General features: G+C 38.5%; 1 protein-coding gene and 1 pseudogene across 1 annotated transcript; one reads left to right on the top strand and one right to left on the bottom strand.

Moving 5' to 3' along the window:
• The first annotated feature begins 8,456 nt into the window (after nt 1-8,456).
• LOC118842453 lies at nt 8,457-9,755 on the top strand (annotated as a pseudogene).
• Nucleotides 9,756-10,973: 1,218 nt separating this feature from the next.
• Nucleotides 10,974-11,432, bottom strand: LOC118844437 (biogenesis of lysosome-related organelles complex 1 subunit 2). Its single transcript, XM_036752327.1, has one exon. It carries the CDS (start codon nt 11,271-11,273, stop codon nt 10,974-10,976), a length of 300 nt encoding a protein of 99 aa, XP_036608222.1. The 5' UTR covers nt 11,274-11,432.
• Between the last annotated feature and the right edge of the window lie 7,887 nt (nt 11,433-19,319).

The following is a 19,319-nucleotide window of genomic DNA, read 5'->3' as shown; positions in this document are numbered from 1 at the left end:
AATTCTCTAAACTCTCTGTATCAAAACTCTCTGTTCATTTCCTGGGAGAGAAATTCATCATAAACAGGAAATTCCCCCTCTCCCCCTAGACAAATGGGATACTATAGCTACGATGTTTATTTTACTATGTTAGCTAAAGTTTCCGTTCTCTGAGCTGTATTCTTAGACTTTCATTTCACCCTTTTTTTCTATAGTTTTTGAATCAATACTTAATACAAATCAGATAGCTTAGGCCTTTCATTTGTCCGAAGGTAAAGCATAAGTTTAAGTAATTAACTCTGTTAACAAAGAAAAATCAAAATGAGTGTTTTTTTCTTTTTTTTGTTAGAACAATGAAATTTAATGAGACATAATTGAGCTTCCTTTTTTTTTTAAGTTTTCAGCATTGATTTTCACAAAAGTTTGAATTGCAATTTTTTTCCCTATTTCTATCTTCCCCCTACTCCAAGATGGCGTATATTCTGGTTGCCCCATTCCACAGTCAGCCCTCCCATCTGTCACCCCACTCCCCTCCCATCCCCCTTTCCCTTCTTCTCTTGTAGGGCAAGATAAACTTCTATGCCCCATTGCCTGTGTATCTTATTTCCTAGTTGCATGAAAAAACTTTTTGTTGTTGTTGTTTTTGAACGTCTGTTTTTAAAACTTTGAGTTCCAAATTCTCTCCCCTCTTCCCTCCCCACCCACCCTCCCTAAGAAGTCAAGCAATTCAACATAGGCCACATGCGTATCATTCTCTAAAACTCTTTCACAATACTCATGTTGTGAAAGATTAACTATATTTTGCTCCTCCCTAACCTATCCCCCTTTATTGAATTTTCTCCCTTGACCCTGTCCCTTTTCGAAAATGTTTGTTTTTGATGACCTCCACCCCCATCTGCCCTCCCTTCTATCATCCCCCCTTTTTTATCTTCTTCCTCCTTCTTTTCTGTGGGGTAAGATACCCAATTGAGTATGTATGGTATTCCCTCCTCAGGTCAAATCTGATAAGAGCAAGATTTACTCATTCCCCCTCACCTTCCTACAGAACCACTTTTTCTTGCCACTTTTATATGAGATAATTTACCCCATTCTATCTTTCACTTTCTCCTTTTCTCAATATATTCCTCTCTTATCCCTTAAATTGATTTTATTTTTCTAGATATCATCCCTTCATATTCAACTCATCCTGTGCCCTTTGTGTGTGTGTGTACATATGTACATATATACACACACATATATATGTATATATACACACATAGACACACACATATGTATATATATGTTTACACACACACACACACACACACACACACACATATACACTACATATATATATATATATATATATATATACATACATACATACATATGCATATTCCTTTCAGGTACTATGATATTGAGGTCTCATGAATCATACACATCATCTTTCTATGTAGGAATGTAAACAAAACAGTTCAACTTTGGTAAATCCCTTATGATTTCTCTTTCTTGCTTGTTTACCTTTTCATGTTTCTCTTGATTCTTGTGTTTGAAAGTCAAATTTTCTATTCAGCTCTGGTCTTTTCACTGAGAAAGCTTGAAAGTCCTCTATTTTATTGAAAATCCATATTTTGCCCTGGAACATGATACTCAGTTTTGCTGGGTAGGTGATTCTTGGCTTTAATCCTAGCTCCATTGACCTCCAGAATTTCATATTCCAAGCCCTTCGATCCCTTAATGTGGAAGCTGCCAGATCCTGTATTATCCTGATTGTTTTTCCACAATATTCAAATTGTTTCTTTCTGGCTGCTTGCAGTATTTTCTCCTTGACCTGGGAGCTCTGGAATTTGGCGACAATGTTCCTAGGTGTTTTCTTTTTGGGATCTATTTGAGGAGGTGATCTGTGGATTCTTTCAATTTTATTTTACCCTCTGGCTCTAGAGTATCAGGGCAATTCTCCTTGATAATTTCTTGAAAGATGATATCTAGGCTCTTTTTTTATCATGGCTTTCAGGTAGTCCAAGAATTTTTAAATTCTCTCTCCTGGATCTATTTTCCAGGTCAGTGGTTTTTCCAATGAGATATTTGACATTGTCTTCCATTTTTTCATTCCTTTGGTTCTGTTTTATAATATCTTGATTTCTCATTGGAATAAAAAAGTACTTTGTTCCAAGCTTGAGGGGATGCACTGCTGATTTTAGAGCTATTTCTATACAGCCAGTTCTGCCACCCCAGCACTCCTCCTTCCTCAAGAACCACGAACGCAGACCTGATGCAAATCTTCAGCAAGCTCTGCACTCCTGCTCTGATCTGCCACTTAATTCCTCCCACCATGTGGGCCTGGGGCTGGAAGTAACTGCAGCTGTAGTTCTGTAGCTACACCTCCCCCGCTGCCCCTGGGGCAGGGGCCCAACTGCGAACTCTGTCCCCCGCAGCTTTTCCCACTAACCTTCTCTGTTGTCTTTGGTGTTTGTGGGTTGAGAGGTCTGGTAACTGCCACAGCTCACTGATTCATGGTGCTAGGGCCTGTCCTGCCCGGCTCCTAGTCTGGTTGGTCCTGCTGCCTCCCACGCTGAGCTCTGTTCCCCTCTGCTCCATGCGTGATAGACCTCATCCATTGACCATTCAGGCTGTCCTGGGTTGGATCCCTGCTTCCCTCTGCTATTTTGTGGTTCTGCAGTTCTAGAATTTGTTCCGAGCCATTTTTATAGGTATTTGGAGGGACTTGGTGGGGAGCTCATGCAAGTCCCTGCTTTCCAGCCGCCACCTTGTCTCCCCCCCTGGAAGTCTCTGTTTTTTTTTCTTTTAATAGAAAACCTTATGATAAAAATGAGAGAAAGTAAAATATAATCTGAAGAAAAAAAACAACCTTCAAACCCCAGACCTTCTGAGGTTTGAAAAAATATATATTTCCTGTTAATTTGGAACCTGCCTACGCAAGGATTACTCTTCAAAAGGACAAGGTAACTATTAGTGAAACATCTTTGGGATAAAATTTGAATGCCTCTTGGACAATCTTTTTACTCCTTCAAATCTCCTTTTCTCAGGTGTCACGGTTCTTAAAAGTTCACAATTAGAGATTATTTCCTTTGTGTACATCCATGCACACTTTCCAATAAATATCCCTGACTTTTTAATGCTCATCAAAGACTAGAGTATGATAGCTTTTTTCCAAGCATTTTAACAACTATTGAGTAAAAGAACAATTAGACTTCTATTGCATCAGAGTGTGTAACTGGGAGGTCTGGAAAGAAAGGGCAAAGAGAAAAAATAGGTGGAATATCAAAGTAAAAATAAAATAAGTAAACAAAACAACAAACGTCCTATTAATTAGAGCTGTCCTGAAGTAGAATAAACTATTTTGAGGTAGTTTTCCTTCCCCGGGAGGTCTTCAGAGAATAGATAACCATGGGTTAGGGAACATTTGGTAGGAATTCATTATTAGGTGTGGTTTAGTATAGAAGGCCTTTGAGATCCCTTCCAGCTCTGGAATTTTGTTATTTTGTAGTTGAAGAACAGATTGCCTGAGCTCTAATGAATGTATCTGTAGATAGTAAGGTACATAGGAAAAAGGAACATATGTAAGAGATTTTGTGGCATATCCATAACCTGACTCAGGAACTGGTCACAAAAATAAAAGTGGATTATCCAGTTACCCAAGCTAGTCTCCAAGCAAGAAGTCTCTGGATAACTCAAGCAAGCCTAATAAGAAAGAGAGAAATTTGAGAAAAGGAGTTAGGGGGAAGTTAGGATGAGAAGAAAGTACAATGGCCTTGGGTAAGTGGTGAAAGACAAAGGGAGGACAGTGTGTAAACATATTCTTATATATGCAAGTACCTATAGAATGAGTAAAATAGGTGTTTAGTATTACTGAATAACAGATTAGTTGTGATAGTTTTTTTCTAGATAGAATTTTACTTTAATTAACCTAATTTATGATATCAGACTTCATTGTCCTCAGATTATGAAATATGTTCATTTGATGCAAGAGCATAACAACCTTGCTGCACTGAAAGTGTAGCTAATACACCACAAAAGATGGCATTTTAGTTTCTGCCCTCTAGCAACATATATCCCCAATTAGAAAGTGAGGCATATGTATGGTACCAACTAGAGGCTAGGTGTCAATATAAGGCAATGTAGGATTTAATGCTAAAGAGTTCTAGTGGGCTTCAGAAAAGAGAGACATCTATGGAAACTGGAGTGGTCAGGGAAAGCTTCATACAAGGGGTGGAGGTTGAAGGAGGCTGAGGATTTAGTGAAGGTGGGAATGACATTCCAAACTGGGTGAAAAGGATGAGCAATGAAAGGTATAGTGGTCAGAATAATATTAGAAGTAATGTTGTGTGAGAAAGAGTAAAACAGGTCTGATTTGGAAGATTCATATAGATAGCTAGATAGGTAATGATATCTCACATTTGTATAGTTTTACAGTATGTTTGACCTATAAAATTCCATTTGATCTCAATAAATAGGTGAGATAGGTAAGGTAGTAGAAGTACTGACTGATATTTTTATGGCTCCATTGTTGTATCTAAGAGGTGCAAGTCAAATTTCTTCCACACCTTTTGCAGAAGAGGCAACTCTGTCTTGGACAGATTAGCTGGTTTTCCTAGAGATGAAAAACTAAAAGTGGCAGAACTGGGACTCTAACACATGTTTCTTGAATACAAGTCCAGCACCATTTCAATTAAACAAAGGAGAGCTTTAAATGCTGCATTGAAAACCTTTGACCTAAGTCCTCCATTCATAACTTAGTTGTTGAGTGAAGGTTCAATCTTCATTTGTACTCATTAATCCATAATCAATAAATAAATTCTAACAAGTTAGTAAGTAATAAAATTGCCAATAAGCCAGATCCTTCTGACAGGCCTGCATAGTTCTTATCTAACATGCAAATTTGACCTTTCAGAGCTCAGTGCATTAATTAAGATAGATTAGAGCAAATTCTACTGTTTAGACTTGCCAATTAAAATAAATTGCCATTCTAGCTAATAAGAAATAAAAGAACATGAAAAAATATAGTTTTTAAAAAGATGTTCTCTTTCAGATTCTTTCAGTATTTTTTGTTTTATGAAATTTATATAGGAGCTATACATAATTATATTATTACTGAATAAATCTGAAGGGAGGATGCACTTATATACATGTGGAAAAACTCATTTTTCTGAAACTCTTGGTGTATAAATAGTTACAGGCATTTTTTCTGGAAAATATGGTGTGCCCCCCCACATTTTTATAAAGCACATATTTTCTCTTTTAATCTCTATTTGTCAACCAGTTCTTTCCCTGCTACCTACAAACTTGCTCCCATACTTAAAGAAATGATGAATAGCTTCACACATAAATAACATAATAATAGGCAAATAATAAATGATTTTAAGAACCTTCACTAGATTCTACCATCTTCTCAAGCTATCATCTTGTGTCTCCTCTTAATTTTTTTCTAGATGTAAACAAACAACAAAAATCTGTCTACATGCCTGGCTTTCACTTCATCTCTTCTCACCATTTTTCAAACCTTGGCAGTCTAGTTTCTGATGTCATCACTCAACAGAAATTGCTCTCTCCATGGTGTTCAGTATTCTCTTAAATGCCAGATCTGGTAGCCATTTCTCACTTCTTATTCATCTCAGCCTTTCAGCTACATTTGATACTGCTGACATTTCCTCTCCAATATTCCTTCTTTTTATGTTTGTGAAATTGCTCTCTTGTCCTACTTGTCTGATTACTCCTCAGCCTGCTTTGCTAGATCTTCATCTCCATTATGGCCCCTAGTTGTAGTTATACATACCCAAATGTTCTATCTTGGGCCTCATTTTCTTTATATATTCTCACTCAGTGACCTTATTAGCTCCTATGGGTTTAATGATCACCTTTCTGCAAATAACTTTCAGATGCATATATCTAGTCCCAGCTCTTTCCTGAGCTGTAATTGTGAATGAGCAACAACCTATTGGACAGTTCAAATTACATTTCTCATAGACATGTCAAACTCAACTGAGAGCAACACTATCCTTCCAATCTAAGGTTTGCAATCATAGTTATCCTAAACTCTTCACCACACACATCTATTATCCAAAATTAACTGTTTCTACCTCTAAATCATCTCTCATGTTCACCTGTTTTTTGCTACTCACCCAGCCATCATCTTAGTTGTAAACTTTGGACTATTACAATGGCCTCTTAACTAGCCCCTTTCTCCAAGTCTCTCCCCAATGCAACACATCTGATGCACACTTGCCAAAATCATTTCCTTTAATTTCAGTTCTGAACATACTAGTTTCCTATTCAAGAAAAATCTAGTGGCTCCCTATTACTTCTAAGATAGGATGTAAAATCGTTTTGGCTTTTATAATATTTTACAACCTTATTCTGACCTAATTTTTTAGCTTCCTTATACATTAATTCCCTTTCTTCACTTGATGGTTCAGCCAAATTTATCTTTTTGTCTGTTTCTCACAAATGAGCACCATTTTCTGTTTCCATGACTTTGCAAAGGACATCCCTCATTCTTGGAATATTTGTCCCTCTCTTCCTCCTCTTCCTCCCCACCTTGTTCAATCCCTTATATCTTTCAAGACTCAGTTTAAGTATTTTTTTACATGAAACCTTTTCTTCTTTCCCAAACTGCTAGTTCTTTGCTTTTCTAAGCTACTTTGCATCTATGAGGATCTCTGAGAAATAAACTGCCTCCTTCTTATGTGACTACATCCAAGATAGGACCATATCCTCAGATTACCCCTTATCTGTCCTAAATTTTCCCCCAACATTGTGCAGTTCAGACCAGTTATGGCCCTCTACCTATCAGAAAAAGGGAAGAGAGGAGGAAAAAATATTTGTTAATTACCTACTATGTTCTGGACACTGTGCTAAGAACTTTAAAATATTGTATTTGATCCTCACAACAACTCTCTGAGGTAGGTGGTATGACCAATGATGTCTAAGCTCAAGTTTGATCAAGCAAAGTCTTTAAATATCAATCATATGAAAGGCTGAATGTCTTTTGTCAGAGAATCAACCTTGTTAAAATCTGAGAGGCTCTTTACTAGGTTGGACGCTTACAATGCATAGAGGGGTTAAAATCTGTGCCATATCGTATCACATCAATGAAATTACAGATCTTGGAAGTATTTAAGTGTTGAGGAAAGAGCAATGTTGTCAGGAAGCACTGAAATCAGACTCAGAAGAATTGGAACTACTAGTTTTAATATTTAGGAGTTGCATCACCTTCAACAAGTTATTTAATCCCTGCAAAATCTCAGTTTTTTCACCTCAAAATATTATTATGTTTATACATTTATGGTCAACTTCATAAAGCTGTTGTGAGTATCAAAGTACAATATGAATGTTTGGAAAACAAAACCTCTTTGTAAACTGCAAAGCTTTGTGTAGTGTTATGTTCACAGGAATGATTGAAGGCTTGAGAGTTGTTTGCCCCAGCACTAAAAACCTAGGGATTTGTGAATTCTCATATATGCTTTTTGTGTCTCTTACTTGATATCAGGCCACCACTTCTAATTCTTGTCAGGATTACTTCATTGAGCAACCCCTCTCCCCCTTAAATTTTTTGCTTTTAATCTGACAGATATTTTGAAATCGGATAACCAAGCTCGCTCAAAGGAAGATGAATTGCCTCAGCAGCATCTTTTGTGTTTACACCATCCTCTCCACTTTGGGGTTCTGACCTGGAAAAGATCCTCAATTCCCTATCTAAAGCATCTTTCACATCATTGGCAGATTTTATGTAGAGATATGGGCATGTCATTCCTTTACTTAAAATCTTGCAATAGACTACTGAGTGAAGTTCAAACTCCTTTCCTTAGAATTCAAGGGCTTCCAGTACATGGTGCTACCTTTCATTTTCAAATATATTATTTGCCATCATGAACCAAATATCTTAAAAAGCAGCATATAGAATGTTCTTTGCATATATATGTATATATGCATATATTTTCACCTCAGTATTGCTGCAGATAGGAAAAATATTATTTTTATGTTTTTACCTCCCAAGTACCTAACACAATGCCTTATATTAATTCATCAAATATTTATGTAACCTGTGATTCAGTTTTTGTTCAATAAGACTCTCCTAATTGGTGAATGTTGAATATTCCATGCTCTATACCTGTGTGATGGTTTTGCAAATACTTAAGAGAAGAGATATTCTGTTCTTCTGGTTTCCGACTTTGAGAAGGAAGATATGCTGATTTAGATTCTATTCAGGTCCTGGAACTGACAAAAAGACACTGATTGGAAGCCCAAATTTAGAGGACCCAGAAGCTTGATCATGCCTTTAGTCCTAGCTTACTACACTAGAGACTTCAGAGAATCTCCCCTTGAGTGAGATCTGGGACTCTTCCCTTTGGTTGAGCTAAGTAGTTAGGTAAGTAATGGGAGGATTCACTCTGTGAATTGTCTTGTGTATATTATCATATGTATTATTTTTCTAAATTTTGGATCAGCATGAATAAATTGTTTTCTTTGATATTTGCTACATGAGTTCATCGGGGATTCAGAGTGTGAAGAAGCGAGATCTGGAGCATGCCATTGCTCATTGAATGCAGACCAACAACAACCACTTCAATGTGCCCCTGAAGAACCACATGGAGACTATGATCTGAATACTGTCCTGCTCTGCTTCCAAGTGACCATCCAGGAACCTGCAGGCAGGCCCCTTGTCCTGCCCCCTGTCCTCTTCCATCCCATCTGTGATAAAGGGGCCCTCAACACCACAGAGCTGAAGATCTGCACACGAACTGCAAACCAGGCAGCTGCCTGGGCAGGGATGAGATCTTCCTCCTCTGTAACAAGGTGCAGAAAGAAGACATCAAGGTGTGCTTCATAAGGCCGGGTTGGGAGGCGCATGGATCCTTCTCGCAGGTCGATGTGCACAGGTAGGTGGCCATCGTGTTTCACACATCTCTATACGCAGACCCCACCTTACAGGCCCCAGTACGGGCCCACATGCAGCTTCAGAGGCCATCTGGAGCTGAGGGAGCCCATGGAGTTCCAGTATCTGCCAGTCACAGATGATCGACGCCAAATCGAAGAGAGCGCAAGAAGACTCTGGGCACCTACAAGAACATGACGAAAACGAGTCCATTCAGTGCAGGCAATTCTGATGCTTGGATGTCCCCTAGATGAATCATGGCGCTCTCCAACAGCACCACAGCCTCTGCTCTCAAGCCCCCACTCCACTCAGGTGTCTTTCCTGGACAGCCTTCCTCCGTCTCCCTGCCTCCCCCCTCCACCCACCCAGTACCATCAACTTGGAGGAGTTTTCTCCCATGGTCTTTTCATCTGGCCAGGTCACGGCCCCTTCCCTGGCCCCTGTCCCCCACGCCTGCTCCCCTGCTTCTTCCCTGGTTCCAGCCGCAGCCGTGGTAACCCCTGCCCCGGTCCCACCCCAGCTCTCCCAGTCTGGGGAGGGAACACTGTCTGAGGCCCTCCTGGGCCTGCAGTTTGATAAAGATGGAGATCTGGCTGAGCTCCTGGGTGACCCTGACAGTACATACACTAACCTTGCAGTCATCGACAACTCTAAGTTCCAGCAGCTGCTGAACCAGAGAATAGTTGGGCCCCTAGAAGGTCCTATGCCCTCAGGGGAGCCCATGGTGATGGAGTTCCCTGAGTCAATCACCTGCCTTATGACAGGACCTCAGCAGCCCCCTGAGCCCCACCCTGCCCCTCCAGGGGCCTGGGTCATCTCCAGTGGCCTGGTGGGGGTAGATGAAGTTTTCCCTTCCATGGGGGATATGGACCTATCAGCCTTCCTGAATCTGATCAGTTCTTAAAAGGGGCTGATACTTGTCCTGGGGGCCCTGAGCCCTGGGCCAGCAGAGTACACGTGGTCTATTCTGGATACACTTCTTGATGCTGTTCCTACCCCCTTGAATTTCTCTGGGGGAGCTGTCTCCCTGGAGATGGGAGGAGTGAACCCTGTTTAATATTTTATCTGCGGTATCTCTCTGTTTTTGGAGGTGCTTAAGTAAAGCATTAACTCCTCTGAAGAAGGGGGTGAGTGGGAAGCTGAGGAAGATTCAAACTCCCTGTCTTCCATCTCTGCCTGCAGCTCCCAGTCAGAGAATGTTCCTTCCCCTACTGGTGGCTCCTTGGAAACCTGGGAATGGAGGGCGGGAGGATGAGGGGGAGCCCTCCAACGGGTCCTCTCCCCTCCCACTTACAGAACAGGGTTTGAAATGACCCCCTCCGTCCCTAAGCACCTCATACCGGGGCTTTGGTTAAAATGTGCGCCAAATTAACTCCCCTTCCTTTCTCTGCACCTGACGCCAGCATCCTTAACAGCATTTAGACAGCTCTGCCAAGGTCCCTCCAGCTCTCGGGTGCATGTGGCCAGGGGGAGTGGCACTCTTGCCAGGCTTGTGAAGGGGGAGGCCCCACATGGGTCATGTACCCACTACCTCAAGTGCCCTAAGACCGGCGGGTTCCCCGGTGGTGGGGGATTGTGAGGGGTGGGCTGGGAGCCCCAGAGGCTGCTGACACCGGCTTCTTTTTACTCTCAACTAATAAACCCCTCTCCAAGCTCAAAAAAAGAATATAAACTTCTTAAGGGTGGGCACTGTCTTCCTTTTTGCTTATATTTTTTTTTTCAGGGTCATATGTTGGCATTTATTATTTAAGTTCAAGAACAGGTTGTGAAAGGGGTGGGTGTGGGAGGGCCTAGAGGAGAGGGAGGGAAGAGACAGGGAGACCAGAGTCTCTCCTCTGTGTCTGCTCTAGACGGGGTTGATCCTGATTTCTGAGCCTTGGTCCAGGGCACACAACGAAGCACGCGATTAAGATGAGGTTGGGGGGGTACAGGTTTAGGAAAACACGGCAGGGGTGGGGGTGGCCAGAATTACACATCCAACCAGAGGTGGGGGCTGGGATTCTCCTTGGATCAGCAGCACGGCTTCTTTTTAGGAATTGAAGCATAGCGATAAGTTCCATCCCACTTATTTCAGCTCTTATAAAATATTCTTGTAGTTAAAAGTCTGAGCTAAAGAATTCTTTCATCGCCTCTCTAACTTCTTGTACTTTGCTTCTAGTTTCTTTGAATATGCATCCAATTTGTAAGCTGCCTGCTCAAGAGCTGCTACTTGCTCCTCAATTAGAGTGATCTGATCCAGATAAGGCTGAAGTGCTGCATATTTCTGGTTTAAGTCCTTTAGGTTTCTACTTATGTTTACTGCAATATCTTTCATTTCTAGATACTTCAAGCTAGTCAGTTTGTTCATATTTTCCAGAAGTTTATAGTCTTCACTGGTAGCTGTGAGCTCGCCAGTCAGGTACGTGGCCATTTTGGAGAACATGTCCTGGCACAGCCCCGTGATGTCCGCCTCGGCGGGCTCCGTGGCCTCCTCCGCTGTCTCCACCACGGCATCGTCTAGGCCGGGGAAGGGAGGTAGGAGAAAGGATGGAGGGAAGGATGGGATGGCGAAGAAAGGGGAAAGGAAGGGGGGAAGGGAGGGGGAGGGAGGGGAAGGGAGAGGGGCAAGAGTGGAAGGAAAGGGAGAAAAGGGCCTTTTTGCTTATATTTGTATTCCCATAACTTAGCACAACACCTGCCACATAGCAAGTACTGAATAAATCCTTGTTGGCTTAACTGGTCTTGGTCAGGCACCATTCCCTCTTTAAAAGAGGGGAAGATTTTCTGCTATTCTTTCCATATCTCATTTAAAATATTCAGTACTTTCTTTTACTTTTGGGGCTCACATTCTTTCATGCAAGTCAATTACTACAGTGTGTACTTTGTATATTTTTTGCTGTGGAATTTAACCTCCTGAAAAAACTGAAATTGCTCATTTAAAAATTATTCATTACTTACTCTTGTTACAATGAATGTATTCTACATACAGAACAATCATTAGACCTTTGAATAATTTCAGCATTTTTCAGTTTGTATATTTGTATTTATCCAACTTATTATCTGTATACTTCATTAAAGAGAAAAGGCAGTAGTAACTACTTGTTAAACATGAGCTCAATCCAGACTTTTCAATGCATCTCATCCCATCCCATCCCATCTCATCTCATCCCATTTTATTCTACTCTGTTCTCATATTTTCAAGCACCTATAATATATCCAATACTACGTGATGTGAATGACAAATATAGGGGATTACATAATCAAATATAAAACTTGTCATGTTCTCACATAACTTATAGCCAGATTGCATAAAAGGGAAATCACAGAGAACTATAACTATTACATCCTATTTAAACATCACTGTTTTGTATCATTCACTCAAACCCTTAGGTCTTCAGGTTCTTAATTAAGAAATTAAATGAATAACTTTCTCATCAGAATATTTTGAGGCATAACTATAAGCATAAATCGTAAAATCCAGATTTAATACCTTAGAGGAACCTTAGAAGTTATCTAATTCAAATATCCCATAAATAAGGAAATTGAAGCTCAGAAAGGTTTAATGCCATGCCCAGGTTGACACCGATACTAATTAGCAGAGCTGAGATTTGAATATTAGACACCAATATCTCAGGGTTCTTCATTTTAAGCCTTCAGACTCCCTTTGTGTGGATTAAAACGTGCCATAATGAAGTCTTATTGCTTTCAATACTACTTGTCAGTCTTGTTTTGTGAAAACTCCCTTTAAGTATCATACCGGCCCATTCAGGTGGGGAAGATGCCAAAGGGCTTGGTATAAATCACAGGATCATACATTTTAACTTTGAAATGACTGTAGAAATCACTTAGACCAACTTTCTCATTTTGCTGTTGAGAAAATTAAGGCAAAGTAAAGTGATATTCCCTAGGCCACGTAAGTAGCAAGTCACAAAGTCATTTCCTCTGACTCTGAACTCAATATTCTTTAAACTGCACCATGTGTTACAGGATCATAGGGTTAATTGTTCTGTTCAGCACACTTATCAGTGACTTGGATGAAGGCAGAGAAGTTATCTTTCAATTTTTTAAGTAGACAGAAAGCATCAATTAAGGGCTTACCATGTTCAAGTCACTGTGAGAAGCCCTAGGAATATAAATACAAGCAAAAAGAAAGACAGTTCTGCCCTCAAGAAACTTATATCATATCAGGAGAAGGTAGATCATGAAAGGAAGCTAAAATGTAGTAGGGCAGGAGAAGGTAGGTCAAAAATTCACATAGGTTAGAAATGAATATGGCTGGAATAGATACTTTTCCAAAATGGGGGTGCAGGAATGGCTCACCAAATGGAAGGAGAAGAGACAGGTCTGGATGCATCTCCATTGTGAGAAGGCACCTGGGACAGAGGTGGAAAAGATCAACAAAGGTGGGACAAATTATATAATATGAAAAGAATTTTAAAAAAAATCTCATAGACTAGAGTAATGATAATGATTAAATAGTGTAAACTTTATTAGGGTTAAACATTAAGAAAGACAAGTAGTATAGTGCTTGGAGAGTCAGACTTGAAAACAGGAAGAACTGGATTGGGTTCTAACATATAATGTATGACCTCCTATAATCATTTGATCTTTCACTGTCCCAGGAAACTGCCTAAGCTTATAGGGTGCTAAGTAAATACTGAGACGACGCATTATTGGGAGTTTCCTAAGAAATGGATGATGCCAATGAAACCTGAAAGCTGATTCAAATACACATATGTAATATTTATATAATATATATGTACACATACATATATACATATTCACTGTGTGTGTGTGTGTGTGTGTGTGTGTGTGTGTGTAGTAGAAGCTGCTCATTGGTGACCCAACTGGAACGGGCCAGTTGGACAACATTGCTTATTTACTTGCTTCCTTCCTTCCTTCATAAATATACTTATGCTGTCTTGGAATAAACTATTTATTTGGAAGCCAGGAAGGTTTACTTTATAGTGTACATTTATTCTTTCTGAATAAGTGGGTACATCCCCTCAACAGAGTACAGGGGAGTACCAGGACTCAAACAAACACCAGTCCATTTATTGATTCTCAATTTGAATCTCCTGCCTGTCGCTTCATTGGCCAGATGCAACCCCCTGACTGCCTATGTCATGCCCTCCTCAAATGGCTCATTAAGCATGTGTAGAAGCCTCTAACCTTTCACCTGATCAGAAGCCTGGTCTCTGCTAGATCACAACTCTGATTAGAAATAATCACCTGACTTACAATCTACTATCACTATCCTGTGGAAACAAAATTCCTCCCACCATTTCTCATAATTTCCCCCCTTTTTTTCTTTTATACAAATTTTTGTTTCCACATCTTTAATACTCTCTTACTCTCTTTCTCATATGAATTTTTCCCATTAACCATCACTCCTTTAAGTAAATATGGGAAGAGGTAAAGGCTGATTGACCCATTGACAAATCAAAGGGGGCAGTCCCCTTTAAAAATACAGATTCAGGGACCTAAAAGAAAACAATAATGCAATTGTCCCTTTAAGATTAAAAGTCTCTTCTCATACAGCTGTCTGTCAGGGAACATCATCAATGAAGTCTTCTGGTCCTTGGTATTTGTTCTAGCCATCTCCAGCCAGCAGCCCAGCATCTTCTTCTTGTCTTCTTGTAGGAACCAGCTTTTTGTCCATGCTCCTACAAATGTGACCTTAGCACAATTTTAAGTTACCATTTCTAATCCTTATACCCTAATCATGTTTATAAATCCAAAATTGGAACCTTGGCCAATTGTCATGTTTAAGAAATGCACATCAGAACTCAGGTTCTTTTTTTGAGATTTTTTATTTTTAGTTTACAACACTCAGTTCTACATAATTTTGAATTCCAGATTTTCTTTCCCACTCCCCATCTCCCTCCCCAAGAAGGCATGGAATCTTATACATCTTCTAAATATAACTTCACATTGAACTTATTTACACAATGATCAAGTTGTAAAGAAGAATTATATCCAATGGAATGAATCATGGGAAAGAAGAAACAGAACCAAAAAAAAAAACCAAAAACAAAAACAAAAGAGAAAATAAAAGCAAAGGGAAAAAAAGGCAAGCATAAAGTGTGCCTCAATCTTCATTCAGACTCCATAGTTCTTTCTCTGGATGTAGATAGCATTTTCCATTGTGGGTCCTTTGGAGCTGTCTTTGCACATTGTATTGCTGAGAAGAGCAAAGTCTATCAAAGTTAGTCATCACAGAATCCATATATCTGTGGTTGTGTATAATGTTCTCCTGGTTCTGCTCCACTTGTTCAGCATTATATTGTGTAGGTTTCGACAAGCCACTATGAAGTCCGTACCATCCGCATTTCTTCTAGCACAATAGTGTTCCATTATTTTCATATACCACAACTTGTTCAGCCATTCCCCAATTGATGGGCATCCCCTTGATTTCCAATTCTTTACTTCTGCAAAAAGAACCGCTATAAATATTTTTGTACATATGGGTCATTTTCCCACTTGTGTGATCTCTTTGGGATACAGCCCTAGAAGTGGAATTGCTGGGTCAAAGGGTATGAACATTTTTATAGCCCTTTGGGCATAGCTCGAAATTGCTTTCCAGAATGACTGGATCAGTTCACAACTCCACCAGCAATGCAACAATATTCCAATTTTCCCATATCTTCTCCAGAATTTATCATTTTCCTGTTTTGTCATTTTAGCCAATCTGACAGAAGAGGTGTGGTATCTAAGAGTTGTTTTGATTTGCATTTCTCTAATCAGTAGTGATTTCGAGCATTTTTTCATATGCCTATAGATAGCTTTAATTTCTTCCTCTGAAAACTTCCTGTCCATATCCTGTGACCATTTCTCAATTGGGGAACGACTTGGATTCCTATAAATTTGGCTCAGTTCCCTGAATATTTTAGGTATGAGGCCTTTAACAGAGACACTGGTTGTAAAGATTTTCTCCCAATTTTCTGCTTCCCTCCTAATCTTTGTTGCATTGGATGTTTTTTATACAAAAACATTTCTATTTAACGTAATCAAAATTATCCATTTTAAATTTTGTAATGCTCTCTATCTCTTGTTGTGTCATGAATTCTTTTCTTTTCCATAAATCTGATCAGTAAACTACTCCTTGCTCTCCCAAATTGCCTATAGCATCAGCCTTTATTCCTAAATCATGAACACATTTTGACTTTATTTTGGTATATGGTGTAATATGTTGGTCTATGCCCAGTTTCTGCCCTACCATTTTCCAATTTTCCCAGCAGTTTTTGTGAAATAGTGAATTCTTAGCCCAGAAGCAGAATTCTTTGGGTTAATCAAAGAGTAGATCGCTACAGTCATCGACTTCTCCATCTTGTGTACCTATACTATTCCACTGATCCACAACTCTGCTTCTTAACCAGTACCAGGTAGTTTTGATGACTGCTGCTTCATAGTACAGTTTAATATCAGGTATGGCTAGGCCACCTTACCTAGCATTACTTTTCATTAATACCTTAGATATTCTAGACCTTTTGTTCTTCCAGATGAATTTTGTTATTATTTTATCCACCTTTGCAAAATAATTTTTTGGTAGTTCAATTGGTGTGGCACTGAATAGATAGATTAATTTAGGTAAAATTGTAATTTTTATTATATTAGCTTGGCCTAACCATGAGCAACTGATGTTTTTTTCCACTTATTTAAATATGACTTTATTCACATGAAAAGTGTTTCATAATTATTTTCATATAGGCCATGGGTTTGTCTTGGCAGATAGACTCCCAAACATTTGATAGTGTCTACAGTAACTTTGAATGAAATTTCTCTTTATATCTCTTGCTGTTGGGCCTTGTTGGTAAAGTATAGGAATGCCAAGGATATATGTGGGTTTATTTTATATCCTGCAACTTTGCTAAAGTTGTTTATTATTTCAAGCAGTTTTTTATTTGATTCTCTAGCATTCTGTAAGTAAATCATCATATCATCTGCAAAAAGTGATAATTTAGTTTCTTCTTTGCCTATTCTAATTCCTTCAATTTCTTTTTCTTCTCTTATTGCTACAGTTAATGTTTCTAGTACCAAATTGAATAGAAGGGGTGATAATAGACACCCTTGTTTCACCACTGATCTTATTGGGAATGAATCTGGCTTATCCCCATTACAAATAATGCTTGTTGATGGTTTTAGGTAGATGCTATTTATAATTTTAAGGAAGGCTCCATTTATTTCTATGCTTTCTAGTGTTTTTAATAGGAATGGGTGTTGTATTTTGTCAAAGGCTTTTTCTTCATCTATTGAGATGATCATACGATTTCTGCCAGTTTTGTTATTGATATGATCAATTATGCTGATAGTTTTCCTAATATTGAATCAGTCTTGCATTCCTGGAATAAATTCTACCTGGTCATAGTGTATTATTCTCATGATAAGTTGCTGCAATATTTTTGGTAATATTTTATTTAAATTTTTGGCATCAATATTCAGTAGGGAAATTGGTCTATAATTTTCTTTCTCTGTTTTTACTCTTCCTGGTTTAGGTATTAGTACCATATTTATTTCATAAAAAGAATTTGGTAGGACTCCTTCTTCACCTATTTTCCTAATTAGTCTATAAATTATAGAAATTACTTGTTCTTTAAATGTTTGATAAAATTCACATGTGAAACCATATTGCCCTGGAGACTTTTTCCTAGGGAGTTCATTGATAGCTTGCTCAATTTCTTTTTCTGAGATGTGGTTATTTAGAAATTTTACTTCTTTTTCTGTTAATCTGGGCAATATATATTTTTTGTAGATATTCATCCATGTCCCTAAGGTTTTCACATTTATGTGCATACAATTGGGCAAAACAATTCCTAATTATAGTTTTAATTTCCTCTTCATTAGAGGTGAACTCACCCTTTTCATTTTTGATACTAGTAATTTGATTTTCTTCTTTCTTTTTTTCAATCAGTTTGACCAAAGGTTTATCAATTTTATTGGTTTTTGTTTCATAAAACCAGCTCTTGGTTTGATTTATTAATTCAATTTATAATTCGGTTTTCTTGGTTTCAATTTTATTAATCTCTCCTTTGATTTTCAGTATTTCTAATTTGGTATTTAATTGGGGATTTTCAATTTGTTCTTTTTCTAGCTTTCTCAGTTGCATACCCAATTCATTGATCTCCTTTTTCTCTATTTTATTCATGTAAGCATTTAGAGATATAAAACTTCCCCTACAAACTGCTTTTTGCAATAATGTCATCTCATTATTGTCATTCTCTTGAATGAAGTTATTAATTGTTTCTATCATTTATTCTTTGGCCCATTCATTTTTTAGAATTGGATTATTTATTTTCCAGTTAATTTTTAGCTCATTTTTCCATGTTTCTTTGTTACAAATAATTTTTATTGCATTGTGATTTGAAAAGTATGCTTTGATTACTTCTGCCTTTCTGCACTGGATTGTGAGGTTTTTATGCTCTAGTACATGGTCAATTTTTGAGTATGTGCCATGTACCACTGAGAAGAAAGTGTATTCCTTTGCATCCCCATTCAGTTTCCTCCAGTGGTCTCTCATATCTGCCTTTTTAAAAATTCTTTTCACCTCCTTAACTTCTTTCTTATTTATTTTGAGGTTAGATTTATCAAGTTTAGGGAGGTGGAGGTTGAGGTCTCCCATTATTATAGTTTTGTTGTCCATTTCTTCCTGTAACTCCCTTAACCTGTCCTCTAAGAATTTGCATGCCATACCACTTGGTGCATATATGTTAAACAATGATATTGTTTCATTGTTTATGGTGCTTTTTAGCAGGATGTAGTGTCCTTCCTTATCTCTTTTAATTAAATCTATCTTCGTTTTTGCTTTTTTGAGTTTAGGATTGCTACACCTGCTTTTTTTTTTTTTTGCTTTCGCTGAAGTGCAATATATTTTACTCCAGCCTTTTACCTTTACCCTGTGTGTATCCCCCTGTTTCAAATGTGTTTCTTGTAAACAGCATATAGTAGGATTGTGGTTTTTAATACATTCTGCTATCCACTTCTGTTTTATGGGAGAGTTCATCCCATTCACAGTTATGATTTCTATCTGTTTCTAATTCTCCATCCTATTTCCCCCCTGTTTATGCTTTTATTTCTTCCTTCTTCCTTCCACTCCTCAATGAACTTTTGCTTTTGACTGCTGCCTTCCTCAGTTTACCCTCCCTCTTGATTCCCCTCCCTTATCTTACTGTTTTCCACTTGCTACTTCTTCCCTCCATTCAGACCACGCCTTTCCCTTTTTTCCCCCTTTCCCCTCCTACTGCCTATAATACAAGTTAGATTTCTATACTTATCAGAGTTTGTTATTCCCTTCTTGAACCAGATCAGATGATAGTAAAGCTCAAATACTGCTCTTCTACCTCCCTTCTTTCCCTCTACTATAATGTGTTTTTGTGCCTCTTCATGGGATTTAATTTACCCTTTTCTACCACCTCCTTACCTCTCCTCCCAGAATACTCCCTTTAAGTCTCTTAATTATGTATTTCATCCTTATATCAGTTATTTTATACAG

Source organism: Trichosurus vulpecula, chromosome 3, assembly GCF_011100635.1.
Source record: "Trichosurus vulpecula isolate mTriVul1 chromosome 3, mTriVul1.pri, whole genome shotgun sequence".
Classification (NCBI taxonomy): Eukaryota; Metazoa; Chordata; class Mammalia; order Diprotodontia; family Phalangeridae; genus Trichosurus; species Trichosurus vulpecula.
The sequence above is the reverse complement of the archived record's forward strand: the minus strand, read 5'-3'. Positions and strand labels throughout refer to the sequence as shown.